The sequence below is a fragment of the Salmo salar genome, chromosome ssa17, assembly GCF_905237065.1.
Source record: "Salmo salar chromosome ssa17, Ssal_v3.1, whole genome shotgun sequence".
In the NCBI taxonomy this organism is placed as follows: Eukaryota; Metazoa; Chordata; class Actinopteri; order Salmoniformes; family Salmonidae; genus Salmo; species Salmo salar.
In genome coordinates this window covers 61,197,508-61,223,250 of record NC_059458.1, presented here as the reverse complement: position 1 = coordinate 61,223,250, position 25,743 = coordinate 61,197,508, and the positions used below count along the sequence as shown (strand labels likewise).

The following is a 25,743-nucleotide window of genomic DNA, read 5'->3' as shown; positions in this document are numbered from 1 at the left end:
ACAACTTAGTTGCATTCTTTACATAAGGCAATGTATCATTGGTGAAAGTTAAACAGCTACTCCCAGAAATGACCATTGACTACACAAATGAATATCCCTGTTTATACGTACATCAATACAATGGCTAGGAATAGGTTATATTGCTCATGGATTCTTTATTTGGTATAAACCAGCAGTATGCACATTTCTAGATGATTTTGATTGTGAATATCAAGTATTCTTAATAAGGCCATTGAAAATACAGCCAATAAAACGAATTTACATTCAACCTCATTAAATATGATTAAATTGCATTTGTTTCATTGTTGTTTTGGATGAGGCCTAAACATGGCCAGTTTAGAAGTAGTGCAGCGTATACGGACTCCATGTGCAATATGCAATACTGAATAAAACAGTGGGTGTGTTATCGTTAGATTAGAAGCTTGGCAGTTGTGCAGGTTTAGCTAACGAACACAACGGACACAGTGCGCTAAAGACAGTATAATACATGGTCACTGGCGCCACCAAACCATGAACTCATCTCTGTTCCTGTGTTGCAATGATATCTGTCTCTCACCATAACCCTGGTACTAACATACATTATGTGTCCTCGCATGTCAGCTCCCAGCATAGGAAGCTGGGATAGTAACCTGTGTTGATTTCAATCAGAACAGTTGAATTGGGTTGCTGGTGTGGTAGGTTTAGTGGCACTGGCTAAATACATGAGCAGTACTAGATTTCTGTCGACGGGTCGCATTTCACAGATTCATAGATACGCGACAAAGCTTCTTTCTCATATTCCAAGCCTTGTGGCCTCCTAACATGCGTTCTGTATCTTACACCATTATCTCCGGCTAGTCTGATGTTTGAGTAGTAGTCAGGGCAGTCACCCCTTCCTCCAGCAATACGCCTCGCAGTATCCCACGACATGGTTGTCGTTGTTACTCTGGCAGTTACTCTGAAACAGAGGGGCCCCTGCGGGGAGGCCCCCGAGCGGAACCCTGGAGAGTGAAAGACCAGGAGGCACCCCACTTGAGCTCAGTCTGCAGTTTGATAGTGGCAGTGGGGGACGTGAGGGTGGTGGAGGGGGGTGTGGTTGGCTGGAGGGAGGGGCTCTAGATGTTGGTCTCCCTCTGCATGGCGTCCTCATCTTTGGGGTCTACCATGTCCTCCAATGCCTGGGCGTCCCCGTCTGTCTCCTTTTGGTCCTGGTCCCTGTCAGGGTCCTCGGTTTCAGTCCGTTTGTACATCTCCTCCTGCTTGCGCTCCTTGGCCAGGAGTCTGTAGTTGATGAAGTTGCCGATGAACAGCCAAATACTGGCCATGATCACCACAGCCCCACAGCAGAAATACATGTACTTGTAGTTTTTGGTGATGTCCACCAGTTTACCTGGAAATAAGAGCACAGAAAGGGTAAATGTTATTACATTTTGTAAATGTTTTTTAATGTTTTATTGAGTGATGAAGGTCTGTCATATTGCTATGTTCTGCATTTCCAAATATGCCTTTATCAGTTTCTTCATGTCTACTGATATTTAATGAGGACATTATGTCAAATAAATGAAGCATTTTGTCAAGGACCAATAATCACAGAATGAACTTTCCATTTGTTGTTATTGTAATTAGACAAATAAGCACATATTAAAAGAATGCCAAAACGTAATATGGCTTTTCCACTCTAAATCAGCAAACTCTATAACCAAGATCAAACCAAGTGAATGATTACTAAGCAATAGCGCTCCATAAAACAATAATTGGGTGACTTTAATTTATTCCTTTGGCATATCAACTGCTTAAAAAGTAAACAACGTCTCACAAATGAATTAAGTAGTAATGAGTTGAGAGATCAGTGACATACCTGCCAGGGGTGGACCAATGAGGACAGGGCAGCACTCCACAATGGTGGTGAGCCCCACAGCGCTGGAGAACCTCTGAGCCCCCACCAGGTCCATCAGGGTCTCAAACAGCACCGAGCTGACCATGCCAAACGCAAAACCAAAGAACACGGCGTACACCACCAGGCCTGTGTAGCTCTCCACCAGGGGGCAGAGGATGTGGCACACCCCGTTATAGAGCACGGCGAAGCTAAAGAAGTACTGGATCCTGGGCCGGATCCACTTGGAGTTGGCCAGGAGCCCCATGGAGGGCCGGGCAAACATGTCCACGAAGGCCAGGATGGAGAGCAGCAAGGCGGCCGAGTACTCGTCCACGCCTATGTCCTTGGCGTAGGCTGTCAGGAAGACGATTGGCGAGAAAAAGCCCAAGAACATGATGACGTTGCCCGACAGATAGATGAGGAAACCGCGGTGCTTGAAAAGCGACAGGTCAATGAACTTGTTGACAGTCCCCAAACAAGTGGTCGTCTCCTTCTTCTTGGTGGCGGTTTTGGCAACGACCAACTCCTCATCTTTCTTGATCTTGCCCAGCGGTGGTCCCAGGGGCCTCATCAGGGAGCCAGCCACACAGCAATTGAGCAGTATGCCCCCCAGGATGAGGAAGCTGCCCCTCCAGCCGAAGGAGTTGAACAGGTACTGGTTGAAAGGGGCTAGGCTGCTCAGGAACACTGGGCTACCGGCCATGGCTATTCCGTTAGCGATGGGACGCTTCTTATAGAAGTACTTGCCAATCATAGTCAGTGCTGGCTGAAGGTTAAAGGCTAGGCCCAGGCCTTTGTGAGGAGAGAGGATAATATGATTTAGAGTTAAAAAGATCATACATTTCTAACAAGATAATTATCTGATAATTATCTGATAAGTACACATTCGGAATAATACACATTTTCTTCAAGTAGCCATACTGTGGTTATTAAATGATTTGACAAATCAAGCTTAACTGTACTCTTGTAATGTATCTATAGTCTTTTACTATGACCTTTGTGAAAGACAGAATGGAAAACTCCAAATCAGTTGTAGGCCTATTTTCAACCAGCCACTTAAGGAGTTTGACACTATAATCAAATGAACTCTGAATGAGTTGAAATGGATTTGATCGGAATTACCTCCTATAAGACCGATGCAAACATAAAGCTCCACCACGCTGTTGCAGAAGGAAGCTGATATCAACCCGATAGAAGACAGTACTCCCCCCATGATCATGACAGGTCTGCAGCCATATGTGTTTACCAGTACACTGCTTATGGGACCTGGAAGAGAAACAAATTAGATACTAAAAACATGGTCTTTCAACCAACCCAAACATTCAGCCTGTAATAGACTAGGGTAATCATGTAGTGATTACTTAATGATTTAAGCTTGTTAGCGTTGAAAGACAGCATGAAACTTCCCGGCTCTGGAAATAGAATTACTGTAACAAGACCTTGTTGATACTGGTAAACAATGTACAACATCGTGTTGTGTGTTCTGCATGTATTCTTAAGGGGGCGAAGGCTGTATTGAGAGATCAGTAACAAAGGTATGGGTATAACACAGCATTATCTTAGTAGTCAAACAAAAAAATACCTTACTGCCAATAAGTACAGAGCACATTGACAAAACATCTGTTATTTTCCAGCTTTGCTACATATGTATCAGAGATCCCATCATGACAAGCAATAAATGTACTGTTGGACCAGCAAGACCAATGACACAGAGCGCAGGTGAGGTCTTGGACATAACTCAGCACTTAGACAATTAACCAATGGGTGCCTGTCAGCCTTGGACAGGCTGCACTGAGAGCTGAGGGCCAAACTAATAGAGCGTTAGTCAAACAGAATGAGTCAGAATCGATCAGGCCCGTCAAGCATCATCGACACGCTGAGTGAAGACAATGAACTGAGCTCTGGTTGGACACGCAATGGGTCTCTCTGTTTCATAAGCTTTCAAGGCACAGCTGCCATGCTAATGCAAAACAGAGACCCAATGTGGCAACCAGTTATCTTATGAAATGGATAATAGGCACTGACTGTATGAATACACACTTTATGGGCATAGATGGGTTTCAGATGTAACAGTGAGAGAACACTGGTTAACGTAAATGGACTCCTTTGAATTGGTCTGGTTACACTGCATTAAAGCATTACCAGATGTATTTTCTGAAAGTGCAATGCAATGCAATGTTTTCGTATCTAAAAAGAGGGGTGAGGGGACGGGGGGGGGGAATCAGGAACTATGACACACACACACACCTTGAAGTGATCAGAAGACCTTGGCTCCATGGTCCATTTGTCCCTGAGCGCCGTTTCTTTTTAATTCACCATTTTCCATGAGTAACAGTAAGCACTTGATATTGGTAGTGCACACGCAGTTGAATTGAGTGGGGCCGACCAGCACCACACTACTATGCCACACTGCACTTTCCATTTCCTTGTTACCTTCAATAAGGGCTTGCCACACAACTTCTTCTTAGAGGCATACAACACAAGACAACTGGCAGCAAGTGAATCTTAGCAGATGTTGGTTTTAGTGGGTCAACCTGTTATTCAACCCTCTCGATGGTCATTGATAGTACATCAAACTGACAGGTCCAAACAATTCCTTTTAAATTGTGTCCTTGTCAAATTTCTAAAAGTTATTGTTGAGGGAAACTTTATCCTTTGTATTTCTAAAGTCCTGTTATGTTTGAACCTCTGGTCTCCATTACTTGATAGGGTGAGGAATGACTCTGCTTCTATGGCATGTCACAATGTCCCCTTTCATGACAGACGTTAAACAAAAGGAAGAGTAAATTGAATAAGAAACGATAAGAGTAATGAAAGATTTGTCCCCTTTTTTGAATAATGCCCCTATTAGCAAGCAGAAGATGTGCCGTATCTGTGTCGGACTCGGGGAGCGGTGCTATTTAAAAAGCAGGTTGGGGAAGAAGTCGCCTGACTTCATTTGCTCTGCTTGAATCTTTTTTCGACCTTGATGAGAGGAGCCCTCCTCGTTTGCATACAGAGCACTTGTCAGTATTCTCCTGAGTCTGGTGGTGAAACCTGGATAGGCCAAGTGGAGGGAGCCCTTGAGGTTTCATATTAGCTCCTTGTAAAAAATAATTCATAAGTGAATGTTCAATTTCTGCAATAGCTGGACACACTTTCCAGGTTACCAAAAGCAAATTAGGAGTTTGTTTTGACAGTAACTTTAAGGACAATAAATTAGACTACTATTGACATTGAGCACGCTATATTTGAACATATTGTATCTCAGACCCTACCAATATGATTGGGCTCAATAATAAAACATTTTAATGAAGCATGATCAGATACCATAACTTAATTTTGCTTGTGTCCAGACTTGAGGCAAAATATGGGCTCAATCATGGAAACAAATACCTACAAGAGGATGGGTACACCCGTCATTTACCCTTCCAGCTGTGATTTATTTCAAAGAACCTAAAAGCTAGTTTGACAGCAGAAAAATGGAAGTTTGTGTAACACATTTTTCTACTACTCCCTGATTTGTGAGGTTGGAAAAGAATAGGTTGATAAACCGTCAAGATAGCTGACTATGCAGGAAACTGATGTTTGCAATCCATCATACCATTAATGTCACTCTCATTACGGAATAAAGCGCTGATATATGAAACTTAAGAGTTGTTTTCCAGAGCAGTTATGCAAGGACGCAAACATGAATTCTATAAGTGGTTGATAACACAGCTTAGCTAGCCATATTTCTTCTGGACAGTTCAGTTAGCATTGAGGCTAATGTGCCTGGCAGTGAGAGAGCTCTGCTGTGCTGACCGTCAACAGAGGATGGTACTGTGCGTAGCCATGCTGCCTAGCCTAGCCAAGGTCAACTCTCCCTCTCTCTGTGTGGATTAGTGACATTGATCCAACACTGACACACACACAGCCTCCATTTTAGCACGTCACTGCAGAGCGACACTCAGCCAGGCTAGAAGGGAGGAGGGACGGGAGATCTGCAGAAGGCGTCCATATAGCTGATGTAATAGTGTGCAATATTTCACAATAATTCCCTTTGGGCTCTTTTCTGCACCCATCAACATCATTACTAATCCTTCATCTCAGTGTCTGTGTTACACCCTGGGTTATGGAGACACACAACATCCAGGAAGATATGAAATAGTTGCCTTCACTTACAGTTGTTGTGCATTTGTGGTCGTATCTAATATGTGTGTGTGGCCGTACATCATAAAAATAGGTTGGCTGCTGTTGTTTGAAATCAGCAAGAGCCACACATTGACTTGTCCTGATGTTTGAGGATATGGCAAGCATGTCCAGTTTGTTTGCTCTGTGATTGACATCCAATCAGCATCATAAGTGGCACTGCTATCTTATCAGTTTGGGAGTCTGCCTGATGACTGCCCTGGAGAATTCAGTATGTGTCTGACCTCTGAACTCGTGGTTGAGGTGGCAGTTGCGTCAACAGCACAGACGGCAGGCGGTGCGAAAACAACAGGTGCGTTGTTTCCTTCCTCTTCCAAGAGGACAAACACCCTCAATAAGCAGCTCTCGGATTGGGGTAAATATTTGGTGATGCGTGATTTGTTTTTCCGTCATGTTATTCCAGAGAGCAGCATGTACCGCACTGGGCTGTCCGTTGCTTGTAGAAATGAAGAATGCATTAAACACTAAAAGGACAATTGCTTTATCAGCCTACAGCTGGTGCAAACACATAGGACAAGAGAGCAGGTGTTTAATGAATAGCTGATGAAGCTCTGTTCTCCCTTTTGCTCAGAGTTCAATATGAATGAATTACACTAAACATTTTAATGAGGGACAAGTGCCTTGTACAGGCTTGTCACATATAGAGGATGGTATTGGGTGTCCTTGGCTCTCTATGGCCAATTGGCCATCACTGTCACCGTCATCACAACAACGGTCTAGGATACAACAAACCCTGTTGACAGCAACAATTAGATATGACTGGATAGGATGGCATCCGCTAACAGATGGCCAGCGTGGCACTGCCAAGCAAGGTGCCTACTGGGTAACCTAGTGAGGGGTAAAGTCATGCTGAGAAGGAGAAAATGTGATGCATGACTACTACAATATGCTGATGACTAGTCACAGAAACCATGTGTTCCTCTTGAATGTCAATTTAAAGATGGTTATAGGTTCTCATAGGAGACTCACAATAAGATCAGTACAGGTACCTTGCCGCATACTTAGGGCCTGAGTTTTCCCTGGATAGGTCACATGATGAAGATAAACTCAGGGCACTACATATACAGAACCCCAACCTTCTTAACCAATCAGACAGACGACTTCATCGAGACTACCTGGACACCAACTTAATGTCTTGGTCTTACCGCCTGCGTACATGACGGCCAGCATGATGGAGGAGATCCATGCTATCTGGCTGTAGGAGCAATCAAAGATCTTCTGGATGTCCTTGAAGTAGACGGTGATGGCCTTGGGGAAGGCGTAGGAGAAGCCGATGGAGATGAAGGATCCCAGCACCACGGCCCAGCCCCAGCCCCCGTCCGGAGGGGTCACTGCTGGGGGGCCTGCGGCAGGGGGTGGCATCTCTGACCCGGCTGGCTCTCAACGCTCACTGTTTACTGGAGGGGGAAAGAGGAAGAACAGGGGTCAGTACAGGGGATATATGAAGAGGAAAGAGAGGGTCAGTAAAGGGGAAATATGAAGAGGCAGAAGAAAGAGAGAGTCAGTACTGGGGAAATATGAAGAGGAAGAGGAAAGAGAGGGTCAGTACAGGGGAGATATGAAGAGGAAGAGGAAAGAGAGGGTCGGTACAGGGGAGATATGAAGAGGAAAAAGAGGGTCGGTACAGGGGAGATATGAAGAGGAAGAGGAAAAAGAGGGTCAGTACAGGGGAGATATGAAGATGAAGCGGAAAGAGAGGGTCAGTACAGGGGAGATATGAAGAGGAAGAGGAAAGAGAGGGTCGGTACACAGGAGATATGACGAGGAAGAGGAAAGAGAGTCAGTACAGGGGAAATATGAAGTGGGAAGAGGAAAAAGAGGGTCAGTACAGGGGAGATATGAAGAGGAAAAAGAGGGTCAGTACAGGGGAGATATGAAGGGGAAGAGGAAAAAGAGGGTCGGTACAAGGGAGATATGAAGAGGAAAAAGAGGGTCGGTACAGGGGAGATATGAAGAGGAAAAAGAGGGTCGGTACAGGGGAGATATGAAGAGGAAAAAGAGGGTCGGTACAGGGGAGATATGAAGAGGAAAAAGAGGGTCAGTACAGGGGAGATATGAAGAGGAAGAGGAAAGAGAGGGTCGGTACAGGGGAGATATGAAGAGGAAAAAGAGGGTCGGTACAGGGGAGATATGAAGAGGAAGAGGAAAGAGAGGGTCAGTACAGGGGAGATATGAAGAGGAAAAAGAGGGTCGGTACAGGGGAGATATGAAGAGGAAAGAGAGGGTCAGTACAGGGGAGATATGAAGAGGAAGAGGAAAGAGAGGGTCAGTACAGGGGAGATATGAAGAGGAAAAAGAGGGTCGGTACAGGGGAGATATGAAGAGGAAGAGGAAAGAGAGGGTCAGTACAGGGGAGATATGAAGAGGAAGAGGAAAGAGAGGGTCAGTACAGGGGAGATATGAAGAGGAAGAGGAAAGAGAGGGTCGGTACAGGGGAGATATGAAGAGGAAAAAGAGGGTCGGTACAGGGGAGATATGAAGAGGAAGAGGAAAGAGAGGGTCAGTACAGGGGAGATATGAAGATGAAGCGGAAAGAGAGGGTCAGTACAGGGGAGATATGAAGAGGAAGAGGAAAGAGAGGGTCGGTACAGGGGAGATATGAAGCGGAAAGAGAGGGTCGGTACAGGGGAGATATGAAGAGGAAGAGGAAAAAGAGGGTCAGTACAGGGGAGATATGAAGATGAAGTGGAAAGAGAGGGTCAGTACAGGGGAGATATGAAGAGGAAGAAGAAAGAGAGGGTCGGTACACAGGAGATATGACGAGGAAGAGGAAAGAGAGTCAGTACAGGGGAAATATGAAGTGGGAAGAGGAAAAAGAGGGTCAGTACAGGGGAGATATGAAGAGGAAAAAGAGGGTCAGTACAGGGGAGATATGAAGGGGAAGAGGAAAAAGAGGGTCGGTACAGGGGAGATATGAAGAGGAAAAAGAGGGTCGGTACAGGGGAGATATGAAGAGGAAAAAGAGGGTCAGTACAGGGGAGATATGAAGAGGAAAAAGAGGGTCGGTACAGGGGAGATATGAAGAGGAAAAAGAGGGTCGGTACAGGGGAGATATGAAGAGGAAAAAGAGGGTCAGTACAGGGGAGATATGAAGAGGAAAAAGAGGGTCGGTACAGGGGAGATATGAAGAGGAAAAAGAGGGTCGGTACAGGGGAGATATGAAGAGGAAGAGGAAAAAGAGGGTCAGTACAGGGGAGATATGAAGAGGAAAAAGAGGGTCGGTACAGGGGAGATATGAAGAGGAAAAAGAGGGTCGGTACAGGGGAGATATGAAGAGGAAGAGGAAAAAGAGGGTCGGTACAGGGGAGATATGAAGAGGAAAAAGAGGGTCGGTACAGGGGAGATATGAAGAGGAAGAGGAAAAAGAGTGTCAGTACAGGGGAGATATGAAGAGGAAGAGGAAAAAGAGTGTCAGTACAGGGGAGATATGAAGAGGAAAAAGAGGGTCGGTACAGGGGAGATATGAAGAGGAAGAGGAAAAAGAGTGTCAGTACAGGGGAGATATGAAGAGGAAGAGGAAAAAGAGTGTCAGTACAGGGGAGATATGAAGAGGAAAAAGAGGGTCGGTACAGGGGAGATATGAAGAGGAAGAGGAAAAAGAGGGTCGGTACAGGGGAGATATGAAGAGGAAAAAGAGGGTCGGTACAGGGGAGATATGAAGAGGAAGAGGAAAAAGAGTGTCAGTACAGGGGAGATATGAAGAGGAAGAGGAAAAAGAGTGTCAGTACAGGGGAGATATGAAGAGGAAAAAGAGGGTCGGTACAGGGGAGATATGAAGAGGAAGAGGAAAAAGAGTGTCAGTACAGGGGAGATATGAAGAGGAAGAGGGGGAGAAACCGTTGAAACCTCTCTGGGTAGGTGAGCTGGACAATAAGGATGATAATGACGTCTCCACTCCCTCTAAGATTAATTTCTGTACTGTAAACTTAGGCTTGAAAAACTAAAACAAAATGTAAGTTATAAAAAATGTATAATAAAAAAAACTCCCATATGTGGAATACTTGTGGACAATTCTCTCACACATAAGGTGGGCCACTTATGTGGACCATTAGGCAGAGGTATATATTCAGAGGTAAAAGGTTGTTTCGAGATAATTGTAGCTAACACCAATACCACATTGACAATGGCATGTTTTAAGTGCACGCCCTACTGAAAATCCGTTTCCCACAGGTTGAGGCCATGTCCCTTTTGTCATTTAAACTCTTGACTGCTGGGTCATAAGACCAGATCTCAGCTCCAGAATGCACGTGAGCACACTGACAGAGTTAATCACCCTTGTCACAAGGTTGAGTTTCTACCTGAAACCAGATCAGCTCTTGCCCCACCCACTTTTCACCTTGAGGGTAGCCCCCTCCACCCCCACCCCCCACTTTCCCCTCCCATTTCCAGAAGGTAATGGAGTAATGGAAACCAGAATGGGTGGAGAGTGGAGTGACAGGGGAGTGGTGTACGGGCAGCAGTGACCAAGATCACATGTCTTTATTGACAAAGCAAACATGTCTCTGATCGCACATACACACATACACCACACATACACACTTTCTAAATGGTTCAAGAGCTTTCATGGGTAAGAGGCAGCTGTTATTCCAGACACACAATCTGCAACACCTGATGAGTGATATTAATATGCGCCTTCGTGATCCAATGAGCTTAATCAACATTCTATTTTTCCTGATCTCACATACGTTGACATAACACAACCAACCACTGGCTTATGAAGGCATTTCAACATCACAAGTAAAAGCTTATTTAAATGGGATTATCGTAGTTTAGTAAAACATGCTCAGCCATACTCTAGACGATACAGCTTAACAGGGGAATGGCATGGCTTTGATTAGGCGGGTTAGAAGAATGACGGTAGACACATAGGTCTAAAGGTGGCCCATAGCACACCAACTCTATTCAAGGTAAAGAGTTGAGGAAAGTGGTTGAAGTTCCAATCAAACCAGAAGGGCACAAAAGCACTAAAACTACAACCTACCATTTCAATCTCAAGAGTGGCTGTAAAACGGGCTCCATGACAACAACATGGTGCAGTGGCATCAATAAATGATATCGGTCTCTGTCTCTCATCAAGTCGTGGCCAGATCAGATTGCACTGCCGTGGAGCCTCATTCATATTCAGCCCCATCTCAGCTGTCAACGGCAGGCAATTAGCTAAACTAGTCGCCATGTGCTGTGATTGGTTGACCTTTCAGAAGAAAAAAGGAAAACGTGAATGAAGACAGCGACTCAACGTCGCTATAAAGACGTTAGAAAGCCTATTTAAATCTTATGCTAAAACTGATAGTTGAAATTCGAGATTTTATCAGATGGTTTATAACTACTACACTACACTACACTACACTACACTACACTACACTACACTACACTACACTATACAACTTCTGACACACACACAAACATAACATTATTTAGTTAAGGAATATCTCCAGCCTAGCTTTTCTAAATAAAGACGGTGTTTCCTCACGACTTTGTGAACACGGTTGTTATTTAACAGACACCATGAGTATTTGTGACCTGTATTATGTGGGCTTAACGCAGGGTGAAGTGGTACAGAAAATGTATTCTTACAGGCATTCTGGGCATCTTCACGTCACTCTGTTCAGGTGTTTGACTTACAATATTTTTACATTTCTAACTTAAGGTACAATTTTTGCTAATCACTCAAATATATAATCCTCTGTGCATATTCCCATGTGTTGCTCTTTTAATTAAACTCAGAGATGATCTATTTTTCAAACATCCATATGGTAATAATGTCTAATCTGATTATTGGCTGGGGTTGTTAGTGGGGTTGGTTGATTGAACGTGACGACAATGCATAACGGGGTCTCAGAACTCATAAGCTGCTTAGGTTTATAAGTCTGAACAGTATAGTGAAAATACCAAAACACACAGTGTAAGAGATGATAACAGTCACACATGAGCCTACTTGTGTTTTTCAAGAGAAGTTTATTCATTCTTTGTGCTCCACGGAAGTTTCTCCCCTATCCCCATGATGTCATCATGTGTCCTCTGTAATGTGTCTTTCCTCTGTTTGGTGTCACAGAATAGCAGCTGACACAGAGGGATGGGCAGACGCTTTCACAGCCAGAGACAACCAACCACAGTCCCACCCAACCAGAGGGATGTGTCCCATCTAAGCCAATCACAAGACACTTCAGACGCCTTTCCTTGCCCGTTGTTGAACTGAGCAAACAGTGTGCCTACCTTAGGTCTACCTGTGCTCGAAACTCTCCTGTTACCTTAAACTTCAGGGAAGGTTAAATGGACAATGGAGCCTTAGAATTAGAATGCGGAGGCAGGTAGCCAACCACTACAACAGCATTCCTCTAATCAAATGATCTCAATGACAAGCTGATCAGAGCATGTAACACAATAGTGTGTGTGTGTGTCTTTGGTTTGGCAGTTTGTCAAGCTAGTAGGTCTGCATTTTCCTTTGTAAATCACAAGGATACTTCCTCCAAGGTCGAACCTGAGGGATAGCTTGACAGGCTGTCTAAAGTCTGCCCTCAGACATTCATGGCCAAGGTAAACTGATCCTAGACCTGTGCTGACTAAGGGGTACAACTTCTGAGCCTGTCTGTGTTCTGTTTCAGGTGAGCTACGTTGAGTAACCATGGAGCCTGAAACAGAGAAGGCGTGTGACTGAGTTAACGGACACAATGTACCACCTACAGCAACATGACTGACGGGCCATGAGCCACATGCTGAGCAGGGTTGGTGGCTTTGTGTCTCTTGGTACACCCAACAGGATTATGTGGGATAGAGTGTGCAGAGCGAAAATGAAAATGGATAGGTAACCTACTCAGAGCTATCTTGGCACCACGTTGACAGAACGATTTGAGTAAATATAGAGACATTCTGAGGCTGGTTGCGGTTTTGAGCTTTGCAAATTACGGGATAATCACACTTTTTTTCATTGACGTCTTATAATTTTGGTTTTATAAATAGCAGCTACTCCAATTGCCACGGTCATAGAGGTGAAGTAGAACAATGATAAAAAAAAATTAAAAAATCTCATATCTAGTAACTGCATTTGACTTCTACCTAAATGTAAAACAGGTAGTGTAGAAGTTTCTTGTTGGGCCCTTGCTCAGAGGTATGAATGGCATTCAGGCATTGCGAGGTCACTAACGTCACCATGCTGTAGTCTGGTTTGTGTATCCACAAGACCTTCAGGCAGGTACTGGCCACTCCTGTGACAGTCTAGTCCTCAGGGAATCTTGTGTCACCTTGGATGAAACTGACAAGTAGATTTGAGCCAAGTGTTTTCATTAGCATCATACACTACCTGATTAAGTAGGTCTGAATAGCCTGTGGGAGAGGAAGACATGAGGAAGAGATGGAGAGCAAATAAATTGATAGTGGGAGAAAATGAGTGCTTGTAAAAGGGACTTTCCAGGTGAACAAAATGGAGAGCAGTTGTTGATCACATCAATCAAAATCATTTTGATTGATTATAAGAATTCAGGGAGAACATCTCCAGAGCAGAAGCCAAGAGAAATGTATAATCCGCATTCTCTAAATGTCGCTGGTTCGAATACCTGAGCGGACAAAGGTGTAAAACCTGTCGATGTGATCTTGAGCAAGGCACTTAACCATAATTTGCTCCAGGGGCGCCGTACTACTATGGCTGACCCTGTTAAAGCAACACATTTCACTGTATGTGACGATTAAAGATATTTCCCCCCAACTCCTTTTCGTTTTATCTCACAGCACCAATGTTCTCTAAACAACAGCCAGAGAGTCTTGTACAAAGTCACAACAAAAGACAGTAAGTGTCTGCTTTCCTCCAGACACTGGATGATGAATTCACACACAGCTCATAAGGTCATCAATACAATATCATTGTGCCCTCGGCTCAGTGTACCTCCAGTCTGATGTCCTTCACTATCAACAGATATGAGTTTAATACACAACATACAGCGAGGACTTCAGTGACCATCAACCTGTGACACAAATGAGTGTCACAAATAGAACACTGGAAATCATGTGTATACAATAAAGAGAAAATTCATAAATATGCTAAGTATTGTGTTAATTACTCTTAACTGCATATTAACTTTATTCATCTGAAATTTTCCCCATTACAGTGCTCTATACAACTCTGTGTTGTCTTTCAGAAGCTATTGTTATTGACCATTGCCATATGTCCGGCCATACTGCAGGTGCCCATCCCCGGCCCCAATCAAAACATTTTCCTATACAACATGCTTTCCATACCTGTTGGCTTATCGGGGCGGCAGGTAGCCTAGTGGTTTGAGCGTTGGACCAGTAACCAAAAGGTTGCTGTAACGAATCCCCAAGCTGACAAGGTAAAAATCTGTCATTCTGCTCCTGAACAAGGTAGTTAACCCACTGTTCCCCAGTAGGCCATCATTGTTAATAAGAATTTGTTCTTAACTGACTTACCTAGTTAAATTATTGGCCACCTGTTGGCCTCATAGTATAACTTACAGACTTTTCCCTTTTCAAGAAGAAGCTCCAAAACGTTAATATTACCACCATGTTTATATGTTTTCCCGAAACACAGACTGTTTCTGGAATTCCTGATTTGTTCTTCCCAAGTAGAAAACCAACCCATTCTGGTTCGACACCCAAAACATGCTTTGGTTGAGGTCAAAGTGGCAGTGGAAAATGGTGACATAGGATTTAAAATTCCACCCAGCAGAGTATAATTTCTTAGACCCTCAGGTCTATTCACTGTACCACTACCACATAGTGAGCTCTTTTAATGATGAGCATAGAAATAGCACACCTAGAACAGATCTACCACTTCTTACACTTGCTTCAATGTGAATTGTATAAAAAAAAATTACCATTATTTAACTAGGCAAGTCAGTTAAGAACAAATTCTTATTTACAATGACGGACTACACCAGCCAAACCCAGACAATGCAGGCCCAATTGTGCACCGCCCTACAGTGAGGGAAAAAAGTATTTGATCCCCTGCTGATTTTATACGTTTGCCCACTGACAAAGAAATGATCAGTCTATAATTTTAATGATAGGTTTATTTGAACAGTGAGAGACAGAATAACAACAAAAAAATCCAGAAAAACGCATGTCAAAAATGCTATAAAATGATTTGCATTTTAATGAGGGAAATAAGTATTTGACCCCTCTGCAAAACATGACTTAGTACTTGGTGGCAAAACCCTTGTCGGCAATCACAGAGGTCAGACGTTTCTTGTAGTTGTCCACCAGGTTTGCACACATCTCAGGAGGGATTTTGTCCCACTCCTCTTTGCAGATCTTCTCCAAGTCATTAAGGTTTTGAGGCTGATGTTTGGCAACTTGAATCTTCAGCTCCTTCCACAGATTTTCCATGGGATTAAGGTCTGGAGACTGGCTAGGCCACTCCAGGACCTTAATGTGCTTCTTCTTGAGCCACTCCTTTGTTGCCTTGGCCGTGTGTTTTGGGTCATTGTCATGCTGGAATACCGATCCACGACCCATTTCCAATGCCCTGGCTGAGGGAAGCAGGTTCTCACCCAAGACTTGACGGTACATGGCCCCGTCCATCATCCCTTTGATGCGGAGAAGTTGTCCTGTCCCCTTAGCAGAAAAACACCCCCAAAGCATAATGTTTCCACCTCCATGTTTGACGGTGGGGATGGTGTTCTTGGGGTCATAGGCAGCATTCCTCCTCCTCCAAACACGGCGAGTTGAGTTGATGCCAAAGAGCTCCATTTTGGTCTCATCTGACCACAACACTTTCACCCAGTTGTCCTCTGAATCATTCAGATGTTCATTGGCAAACTTCAGACGGGCATGTATATGTGCTTTCAGGATTTCAGTCCTACACGGCGTAGTGTGTTACCAATTGTTTTCTTGGTGACTATGGTCCCAGCTGCCTTGAGATCATTGACAAGATCCTCCCATGTAGTTCTGGGCTGATTCCTCACCGTTCTCATGATCATTGCAACCCCACGAGGTGAGACCTTGCATGGAGCCCCAGGCCGAGGGAGATTGACAGTTCTTTTGTGTTTCTTGCATTTTGTCCCTGACATCCTTGGAGAGCTCTTTGGTCTTGACCATGGTGGAGAGTTTGGAATCTGATTGATTGATTGCTTCTGTGGACAGGTGTCTTTTATACAGGTAACAAACTGAGATTAGGAGCACTCCCTTTTAGAGTGTGCTCCTAATCTCAGCTCGTTACCTGTATAAAAGACACCTGGGAGCCAGAAATCTTTCTGATTGAGAGGGGGTCAAATACTTATTTCCCTCATTAAAATGCAAATCAATTTATAACATTTTTGACATGCGTTTTTCTGGATTTTTTGTTGTTATTCTGTCTCTCACTGTTCAAATAAACCTACCATTAAAATTATAGACTGATAATTTCTTTGTCAGTGGGCAAATGTACAAAATCAGCAGGGGATCAAATACTTTTTTCCCTCACTGTATGGAACTCCCAATCACAGCCAGATGTGATGCAGCCTGTATTCAAACCAGGTACTGCAGTGACACCTCCTGCATTGGAATGCAGAGTCTTAGACCACTGCGCCACTTGGGAGCCCAAAAGGAATGACAGACCTATAATGCACATTTCTATGTGAATTTGGTCAGGTGGCCCAAAAAGTTACATATTGCAGTTTCAATGATATAGGCTACGCACGAAAGCAAACTGTTGAAACAAATGAACTCTCATTCTCTCAATACATTAATTCTAGGACTTGGCATGTCAAAAGTGTAAGCCAGGGTGGTGTTGAAGGGGCTTGTAGCCTTTTCGAAAGCAGGCACCTGGCCTCAAGGTCACCTTAAAGTAATGTATGTACTATAGCAAACGTGTATCCTTACAACTAGCTCATCATTAACCACAACTGCCAACTCTCACTTCACACAAAACGATTCAACGTTGACATAAACATTCATCAAGATGGAAAGTAATCTACCAGAAACAGTGATCCAGTATACAGTTTCCTCTTTGAAGACCTGTATAGTAAAGACGCACCAGGAACAACAACCTCCATGGTTTCTCAATAGAAGAAAGACTACTGAGAGACAATGGGGCCATTGACAGCCAGAATACACACCCTTCCCAGCAGTCAGGGGTCTTTCCATGAAAATAATCAATAGGTGTTTGATACCCTATTATTGTAGTTTCTGCTTTCTAACATCTATGGCAACACGCCCAGAAAATAGTCTTACATGAACAACTAGCAATGGCAAAGCACACAATAAGTCTATCTACCACATTTAGGGCTATAAGGAGATATTTTGAGCAACAATATACCTGTTAATATAATGGCATTACAAGAGTAAATACCAAGTTACTACACAGGTATGAGAACAACTTGGTGTAAAGTGTTATCGGACGACTTTTACTAAAGGTTCTCTTAACCCATTACCGAGCTGATTCTGTTCAAATGCATGGGTGGTGCCATATCTACCATCTACCAGCTAACCACACCCACTTAGACTACTTATTAGACATGTCTTCAGCTGCTAAGTAAGTACCTTTAATTACCATGGAAGGCCTTGAGCGGTGCCTGTGCGTAGTCAGCAGGTGCGATTTGATTTAGCTCACCCAGCGTGCCAGATAGGTGGTGTTAACTTTTGGAACCGTTCCATTGGTCTTTAAGTGCCAACTTTGCCCTCCTGGCGCACAGGGTGAGCTAAAACAAGTGTTGATTTCTGTCTAGGCAGAGTGTCATGGCCCCGGAGCAACATCAAGTACAGCCAGTACCAAGAACCAACCTATTTATCCATGCAAATATGTTCTGCAGCGTCAACGCCTAAGTAATGGTATGAGAAAACGTTACATATTACACCACACATTTTAAGTGTAAAGTTTTAGTAGTTTGATAACGGGGTGTAGATGATTCTTCAAAATTCTTCTACAACAAACATTTTTTTCATTAGCTTACATTGATTTGAGGGACATTTAATCCAAGTATTTGTTTGAGAGGGGGTCAAAGGGGACCACCGAGTAAGGGTTAGGCTACGTAAACGCCAAACAGGACATCCATAACTGGAGAAAAAGCATAAACAAACTGGGCTCTGACCGAACATGAACTGTCTCTTACAACTTCTTTTGATAAGCTACGGCTGTAGAGGACTGCTCAACTACTCACAGGGGATTAGAGTCTGAGCTCGACTTTCCTCCCTGTTTTCTACTACAGCACCATGGGACTGGAGCGCTGGACGCAGCACCTAAGCCACGTTGTTGATCAAGGGTTCTTGTGCCAGGCTAGGGACTTACTGAAGGTATGCAACCTAATACATACCTGACTCCAGTTGACATATTACACGGTATACATCTAAGGCATTTGTATGCCTAATATACTGTACACCGGAAACTGTTTCATACTGAATCTTGCAAGCACTTATTAAACATCAAAAGCATGAAAACTGGACAACGGGAACAGCATAATAGATTGTATACTAGGGCCGGAAATTGCCAGGGAGCTCACGTCATGATATTATCACGATATTTAAGCTGCTTATGTGATATGTATTGCGATTCGATACTGAGATTTTATTGCGATTTGATGTTCCAAATTTGCAAACATATGGGAACATATTGCTCACTATATCTACTGCATAGAGACAAGAGAGAGCATGAGAAAATTAGTTTTGATGAGTCAGGGAAATAAAAGTTCTGGAAACATGTTTCAATATTTAAAAAGAAGATGGAGAACAAGCTTAAGGATGAACAATACCAGAGTTTTGGCACAGGTACAGCTGACTAGCACTAGCTAACGCTGATTAGAAAATCATCATTATATCTATATATTTGTCCAAAATAATATTGCTAAATGTAACTGTATCGATTTTTCCCCAATCACTACTGTGTACACAACAATAATCATAACAACAGCTTCGTAAATACTATGTCAACACCACAAACTTGTTTGGGAATTATTGTAACACCTAAGTGTTAAAACCAACTTTGAAGTCCTAAGGGTTGATTTTCTACCCACATGCTCAGGGGGAACACTGCTTTAGTTTACATGAAAACAGTGAAACACATTAGAGCAGACAATGAACGTGGCTTGAGGGCTATGACAACCTTCCAGTATTTAGGATTGAGTCAGAGGTCATGTTACCCATATCACAACAGTGAAAGATGGCCTACGGGCTGCTGACGATGGTTGGCTGGTCACTGCTTGTTTTAGTCACAATGAGAAACCCTTTCCCCTGTGAGATGGCCGTCTATAAAACTGATTTATCTCCAGAGGGGTTGGGAAGCCAGATGGATGGCGAGGCTAAGAGGCAGATGACAAAGGGTTGTGGAGATGAGTCAGCTAAGCTTGAAGCTAACCATCCATGTATTATTTAGCTACATAGACTAGCGCACTAGAATGCACCATTTATATTGGGATTTGAATGTTTCCTAGCCATCTGTCAGGTCAACTATGAAGTGGTGGATCAATAAAGTGGAGAGGCCCCTGTGTAGGTTACAATACACCAATGTTACAAAGGTTTCTCATGTCTGCAATGTCTACATATTACCCTGTATTTAGTAACCCCAAAAAAGTAGTCCAGTACCAGAGACAGAACCAGCCTACGCCAGTACCAAAACCTATCCAATAGGCCTACCACAGAGCAAAGTAATGACCTGGGGAAGAACGCCAAAGCCCCTGAAGTGCATTATTAATTCATAATCAGTATGTGCACATAGCCAAATCTATGGCCCATTGTTATTTGTCTACATTTCTTTCGACAATGCAAGTCATATATTGCCCAATTTCCCATAACATCTTGCATTACCCAAGAACCAGGCAGACTTCGCTGGTCATTTTGTAAAAAACATTTTTATCTCGTGCTATATCAAGTCAAGGTGGATAAAAGATAGATCAAATGTGACTGACCGATGTTATATTTAAAGCCCACCAGCTGACCCGGAGAGTGAAACATCCTCTGCTTGGCCCAAACCTGCTTACGAAAAACCTTCAGATCAGATCCTTAGATAATAATAGACTAGTATGATTTGGTAACTGTGTCATCTCAGTGGGAAAATGGCTACATCATATTAGACATCGAGACGGACGGGATGAGAAGAGAGATGTACAGTAGACCTACTGATCAGTGATGCCTCAAACTATGATGCAATACCTGCGTGTAGATCCTAATCCGTGTAGTCTGATACTCTGTGTGCCTGTGCTGTTGATAGAAACCGGATGGAACCAGCCAAATATGCATATCATAGTCTACACTGGGCCTACATAAAAAAGTATTCATAATTCTCTAGGCTAACGTAGTCTATAAGCATCATTCACACAATATTGGGAGTAATAACAGTAACGAATAACATGTCTGTGTCGGTGCCACATTTGGTTAACTCCGTGATTACGCACAATATATGTACATTTCAAGCTGAAACATAATGTAATTCAAAATCCAGCCTATTGTTTGTTTTACAAAGCATGTAGCCTACGTGGTGTAGGCTATTCTTGTCCCTATGACCAAGCAGCTCTCTAAATGCCGAAGCAAAGCGTATCATTGTAGGACACAAATAATAATCGTGAACGCACGGGCAGCTGTTCGGAGTTTCGTAAGCATTATTTATTTCATCACGGACAACTTTCAGGAAACGTATATTACCTTTTGCGAATATAGGCGCGGTCTATCCCCAAATGTGATGTGGTATGTGGTCCTTGGTCGCTGACCTTGTCAGTGTTGCGGGAAGATGGGGCTGTATTCTATTTGAATTCGTTTACTAGGAAGCTGCATGTGACGTAGGGCGTTGAAAGAAGGCGGCCCAACCTGCTGTTATTCTGGACCACGGGTAGCATAGCGCTGGAGACAAGAGACCGGCCAGAGCATCAAGTAAAACCAGCCGGCTTGCGCTCAAATGCCGGTAGGGAGGAAAGGGGGGCGTTCGACAATTTGTTTGAGGGAGTTTCTCATTCTTTTGTTATTGAAACCTTATGTGGTTTAGCGTCTGCTTCCACTGGAAGAACTCTCCGCGTGTTGTGCCCCATTCAACACTTCAAAACAAACTCGAAGTAGGTCATCCGATTTATCACAGGGATTCATTTTAAACAGTCATGTAATGAGATAGTTGTCTAAACGCTCGTTTCATGCTAGCAAACTATGCATCAAAAAATATTGTAGCGAATATAATTTCACATCACTTATGTTGGCCAATTTGACCAGTTTACCTGTTTGAAGAGCAATTGAATCCTAGAGCGCCAGTCGCCCATAAAGGCGTTAGGCGCAGCGTCCAACTTGTGATACACATTGTTTATATATACACAGAGCAAAGATGTAAACGCAACATGCAACAATTTCAAAGGTTTTACTGAGTTACAGTTCATAAAAGGAAATCAGTCAATCAAAATGACTTCATTGGGCCCTAATCTATGGACTGGGTATACACATATGCAGCTGTTGGTCACAGATACATTTACCTTAAAAAAAAAAAAGGTCGCGTTGTGGATCAGAAAACCAGTCAGTATTTGGTGCGACCATCATTTGCCTCATGCAGCGCCACCCATGTCATTTGCATAGAGTTGATCAGGTTGTTGATTGTGGCCTATGGAATGTTGTCCCACTCCTCTTCAATGGCTGTGCGAAATTGCTGGGTATTGGCGGGAATTGGAACATGCTCTCGTACACGTCAATCCAGAGCATCCCAAACGTGCTCAATGGGTGACATTTCTGGTGAGTATACAGGTCATGGAAGAACTGGGACATTTTCAACTTCCAGGAATTGTGTACAAATCCTTGTGACATTGGGCTGTGCATTATCATGCTGAAACATGAGGTGATGGCAGTGAATGGCACGATAATGCGCTCAGGATCTTGTCACGGTATCTCTGTGCATTCAAATTACCATCGATAAATGCAATTGTGTTTGTTACCCATAGCTTATGCCTGCCCATACCATAACCCCACCGACACCATGGGGCACAACGTTGACATCAGCAAACTGCTAGCCCACGCAATGCCACCTGCCTGGCCAGTGGCGACCCGTCATTCAGGGCAGGTGAGCCCCACCTGTTTTGATCCCGACATTTTTTGCAAAAACATTTTTGGGGGCATGTCTGTTTTGCATGTTATTTTGGCATTAATACGTGTCACATATCAGTTTGCAAACAATGTAAAATATATATATCATTGAGTTAATAAAGCCGCATACAAACATGGTCTCTTTTTTGTTTTCTTGAGTAAGGCAGGTCCAAAATGCAGGTGTTTCAGCCCAGCTCAGTGCTTTCTGTGATTCTGGGGCAAACCAGCAGAAAATACAGAGCATTGCACCATGATTGGCTCAGTGTTCTGTCACTCATGGGGAAACTACGTCACCGTGAAGTCTAAGGGGAGACGTCAAAAATTCTAGCCATTTGGGTGCTGACATAGATTTACATTATAAGTGCCCATCCAAGAAGGCTCAAAGTCATTGGCCACAGATAAAATGACATCAAATCACATTATATGTACAGTAGCTTTGATCATGTCAGCATCATACTTTCAAAATCTTAGCTAGCAGTCATCATCATGAATCAAGTCAACAATCTACTTGTGAATACTTTTCAATCCTTGTTAATTGAAGATAAATAATGAAGAGAAATTATAGATAAAAACGTATCGGTGCTCATCGGCCATTGGACATAAACATTACAAGTTGGAAATCACAAATTCAACAATGAGTGGTTTGGAAGGAAGTGAGCACAGCGCAACAAAGTCCAAAAATGTATTGTATGCTGCTGCATAAATTATGTAATATGCCAGGGAGATATGTACAGTACCAGTCAAAAGTTTGGACACTAATCATTGAAGGGTTTTTCTTTGTTTTTACTATTTTCTACATCGTAGAATAATAGTGAAGACATCAAAACTATTAAATAACTCATATAGAATAATGTTGTAACCAAAAAAGTATTAAACAAATCCAAATATATTTTAAATTCTTCAAAGTAGCCACCCTTTGCCTTGATGACAGCTTTGCACACTCTTGCCATTATCTCAACCAGCTTCACCTGGAATGCTTTTCCAACAGTCTTGAAGGAGTTCCCACATATGCTGAGCACTTGTTGGCTGCTTTTCCTTCCCTCTGCGGTCCAACTCATCCCAAACCATCTCAACTGGGTTGAGGTCGGGTGATTGTGGAGGCCAGGTCACCTGATGCAGATCTCCATTACTCTCCGTCTTGGACAAATAGCCCTTACACAGCCTGGAGATGTGTTGGGTCATTGTCTTGTTGAAAAATAAATGATAGTCCCACTAAGTGCAAACCAAATGGGATGGCGTATCGCTGCAGAATGCTGTGGTAGCCATGCTGGTTAAGTGTGCCTTGAACTCTTAACTAAATCACTGACTGTGTCACTATCAAATCACCCCTACACCATCACACTTCCTCCTCCATGCTTCACAGTGGGATCCACACATGCGGAGATCATCCGTTCACCTACTCTGCATCTCACAAAGACACAGCTTATGGAAACAAAAATCTCAAATTTGGATTCATCAGACCTGATTCACGCAGTCTCCTCTGAACAGTTGTTGAGATGTGTCTGTTACTTGGACTCTGTGAAGCATTTATTTGGGCTGAAATTTCTGAGACTGGTAACTCTAATGAACTTATCCTCTGCAGCAGAGTTAACTCTGGGTCTTCCATTCTTGTGGCAGTCCTCATGAGAGCCAGTTTCATCATAGCGCCTGATGGTCTTTGCGACTGCACTTGAAGAAACTTTCAAAGTTATTGACATTTTCAGGATTGACTGACCTTCATTTCTTAAAGAATTGATGGACTGTCATTTATCTTTGGTTAATTGAGCTGTTCTTGCCATAATACTGACTTGGTCTTTTACCAAATAGGGCTATCTTCTTTATACCTCACCTATCTTGTCACAAAACAACTGATTGGCTCAAACGCATTAAGAAGGAAATAAATTCCACAAAATATTCCACATTTCAATTAACACACTTGTTAATTGAAATGCATTCCAGGTTACTATCTCATGAAGCTGGTTGAGAGAATGCCAAAATTGTTCAAAGCTGTCTTTAAGGCAATGGGTGGCTACTTTGAAGAATCTCAAATAAAAATACATTTTGATTTGTTTAACACTTTTTTGCTTACAACATGATTCCATATGTGTTATTTCATAGTTTTGATGTCTTCACTATTATTCTACAATGTAGAAAATAGTAAATATAACGAAAAACCCTGCAATGAGTAGGTATGTCCAAACATTTGACTGGTACTGTATATATTATATATAAAAATAATTATATTAATAACACAAGAAAAAAACTGAAAAATAATAACAAAGATAGTCTATAGTACTATAGTGCCTTCAGAAAGTATTCACATCCATTGACTCAACATTTTGTTGTGTTACAGCCTGAATTTAAAATAGATTCAATTCGTTTTTTTTGTCACTAGCCAAAACACAATACCCCATTATGTCAAAGTGTAATTGTGTTTTTCGAAATTAATTAAAAATGAAAGCTGAAATGTCTTGAGGCAGTAAGTATTCAACCCCTTTGTTATGGCAAGCCTAAATAAGTTGAGGAGTAAAAAAAATATGCTTAACAAGTCACATAATACGTTGGACTCACTCTTTTTGTGCGATAATAGTATGATTTTGTTTATGACTACCTCATCTCTACCCCACACAGACAATTATCTGTAAGGTCTCTCAGTCAAGCAGTGAATTTCAAACACAAATTCAACCACAAAGACCAGGGAGTTTTTCCAATGGCTCGTGAAGAAGGGCACCTATTGGTAGATGAGTAAAAATAAGCAGACATTGAATATCGCTTTGAACATGGTAAAGTTATTAATTACACTTTGGATGATGTATCAATACACCCAGCCACTGCAAATATACAGGTGTCCTTCCTAGCTCAGTTGCTCGAGAGGTAGGAAACCGCTCAGGGATTTCACCACGAGGCCAATGGTAGGATTGAATGGTGGGAACCTGGTTACCGAGATTTACCGGCCAAACCACTCCCTTTCACCGGGATAAATAACTGTGAGAAACCGGTGAATTATAATAAATTATTTATATGAACAGCATGGCGTGAAATGGAACTGTTAAGTTATATGCCATGTCTAAATCTGGCTTCTATACGGCCTCTGCTTGATGAATCAACATTCACGTGGTCCCCTGCTGCTGACCGGGCGTTCCAGGACCTCAAACACCGCTTCACCACTGCTCCCATCCTGGTTCATTCTGACCCTTCCCGTCAGTTTGTGATGGAGGCCGATGTGTCGGATGTAGGAGTGGAGGCGGTCCTGTCCCAGCGTTCTGCCCTGGACCTGAAGCTACATCCCTCCACCTTCTTCTCCCATCGCATCAACGCCACAGAGAGAAACTACGATGTTGGAAATCGTGAGCTTCTCGCAGTGAAGATCGAGTTGGAGGAATGGAGTCATTGGCTGGAAGGGGCAGAACATCCGTTCATCGTATGGACAGACCACAAAAATCTGGAGTATCTCCGCACCACCAAACGCCTCAACTCCAGGCAAGCTAGATGGGCCCTGCTGTTCACATGGTCCAACTTTTCCCTCTCATATTGGCCGGGATCCAAGAATGTCAAGCCGGATGCACTCTCGCCGTTATAGTCCCACGGCTATTACCCCGGAGCCCGAGACCATCCTTCCCACCTCGTGCCTGGCAACTGCACTCAGATGGGGTATAGGGAAACAGGTCCGGGAGGCACAGCGTTCCCAGCCGAACCCCGGGGGGTCCTGATTACCGGATGTTCGTGCCTGACGCGGTCCACTCCGCGGTCCTGGAGTTGGCCCACTTCTC

At 43.2% G+C, this 25,743-nt stretch overlaps 1 protein-coding gene across 1 annotated transcript; it reads right to left on the bottom strand.

Moving 5' to 3' along the window:
• Positions 1 to 135: 135 nt before the first annotated feature.
• On the bottom strand, positions 136 to 20,776 carry LOC106576248 (monocarboxylate transporter 2). Its single transcript, XM_014153317.2, has 5 exons — positions 20,585 to 20,776; positions 7,171 to 7,422; positions 2,978 to 3,121; positions 1,838 to 2,647; positions 136 to 1,369 (listed from the first exon to the last, which is right to left on the bottom strand). Exons 2-5 carry the CDS (start codon positions 7,385 to 7,387, stop codon positions 1,095 to 1,097), a joined length of 1,446 nt encoding a protein of 481 aa, XP_014008792.1. The 5' UTR covers positions 7,388 to 7,422; positions 20,585 to 20,776; the 3' UTR covers positions 136 to 1,094.
• Between the last annotated feature and the right edge of the window lie 4,967 nt (positions 20,777 to 25,743).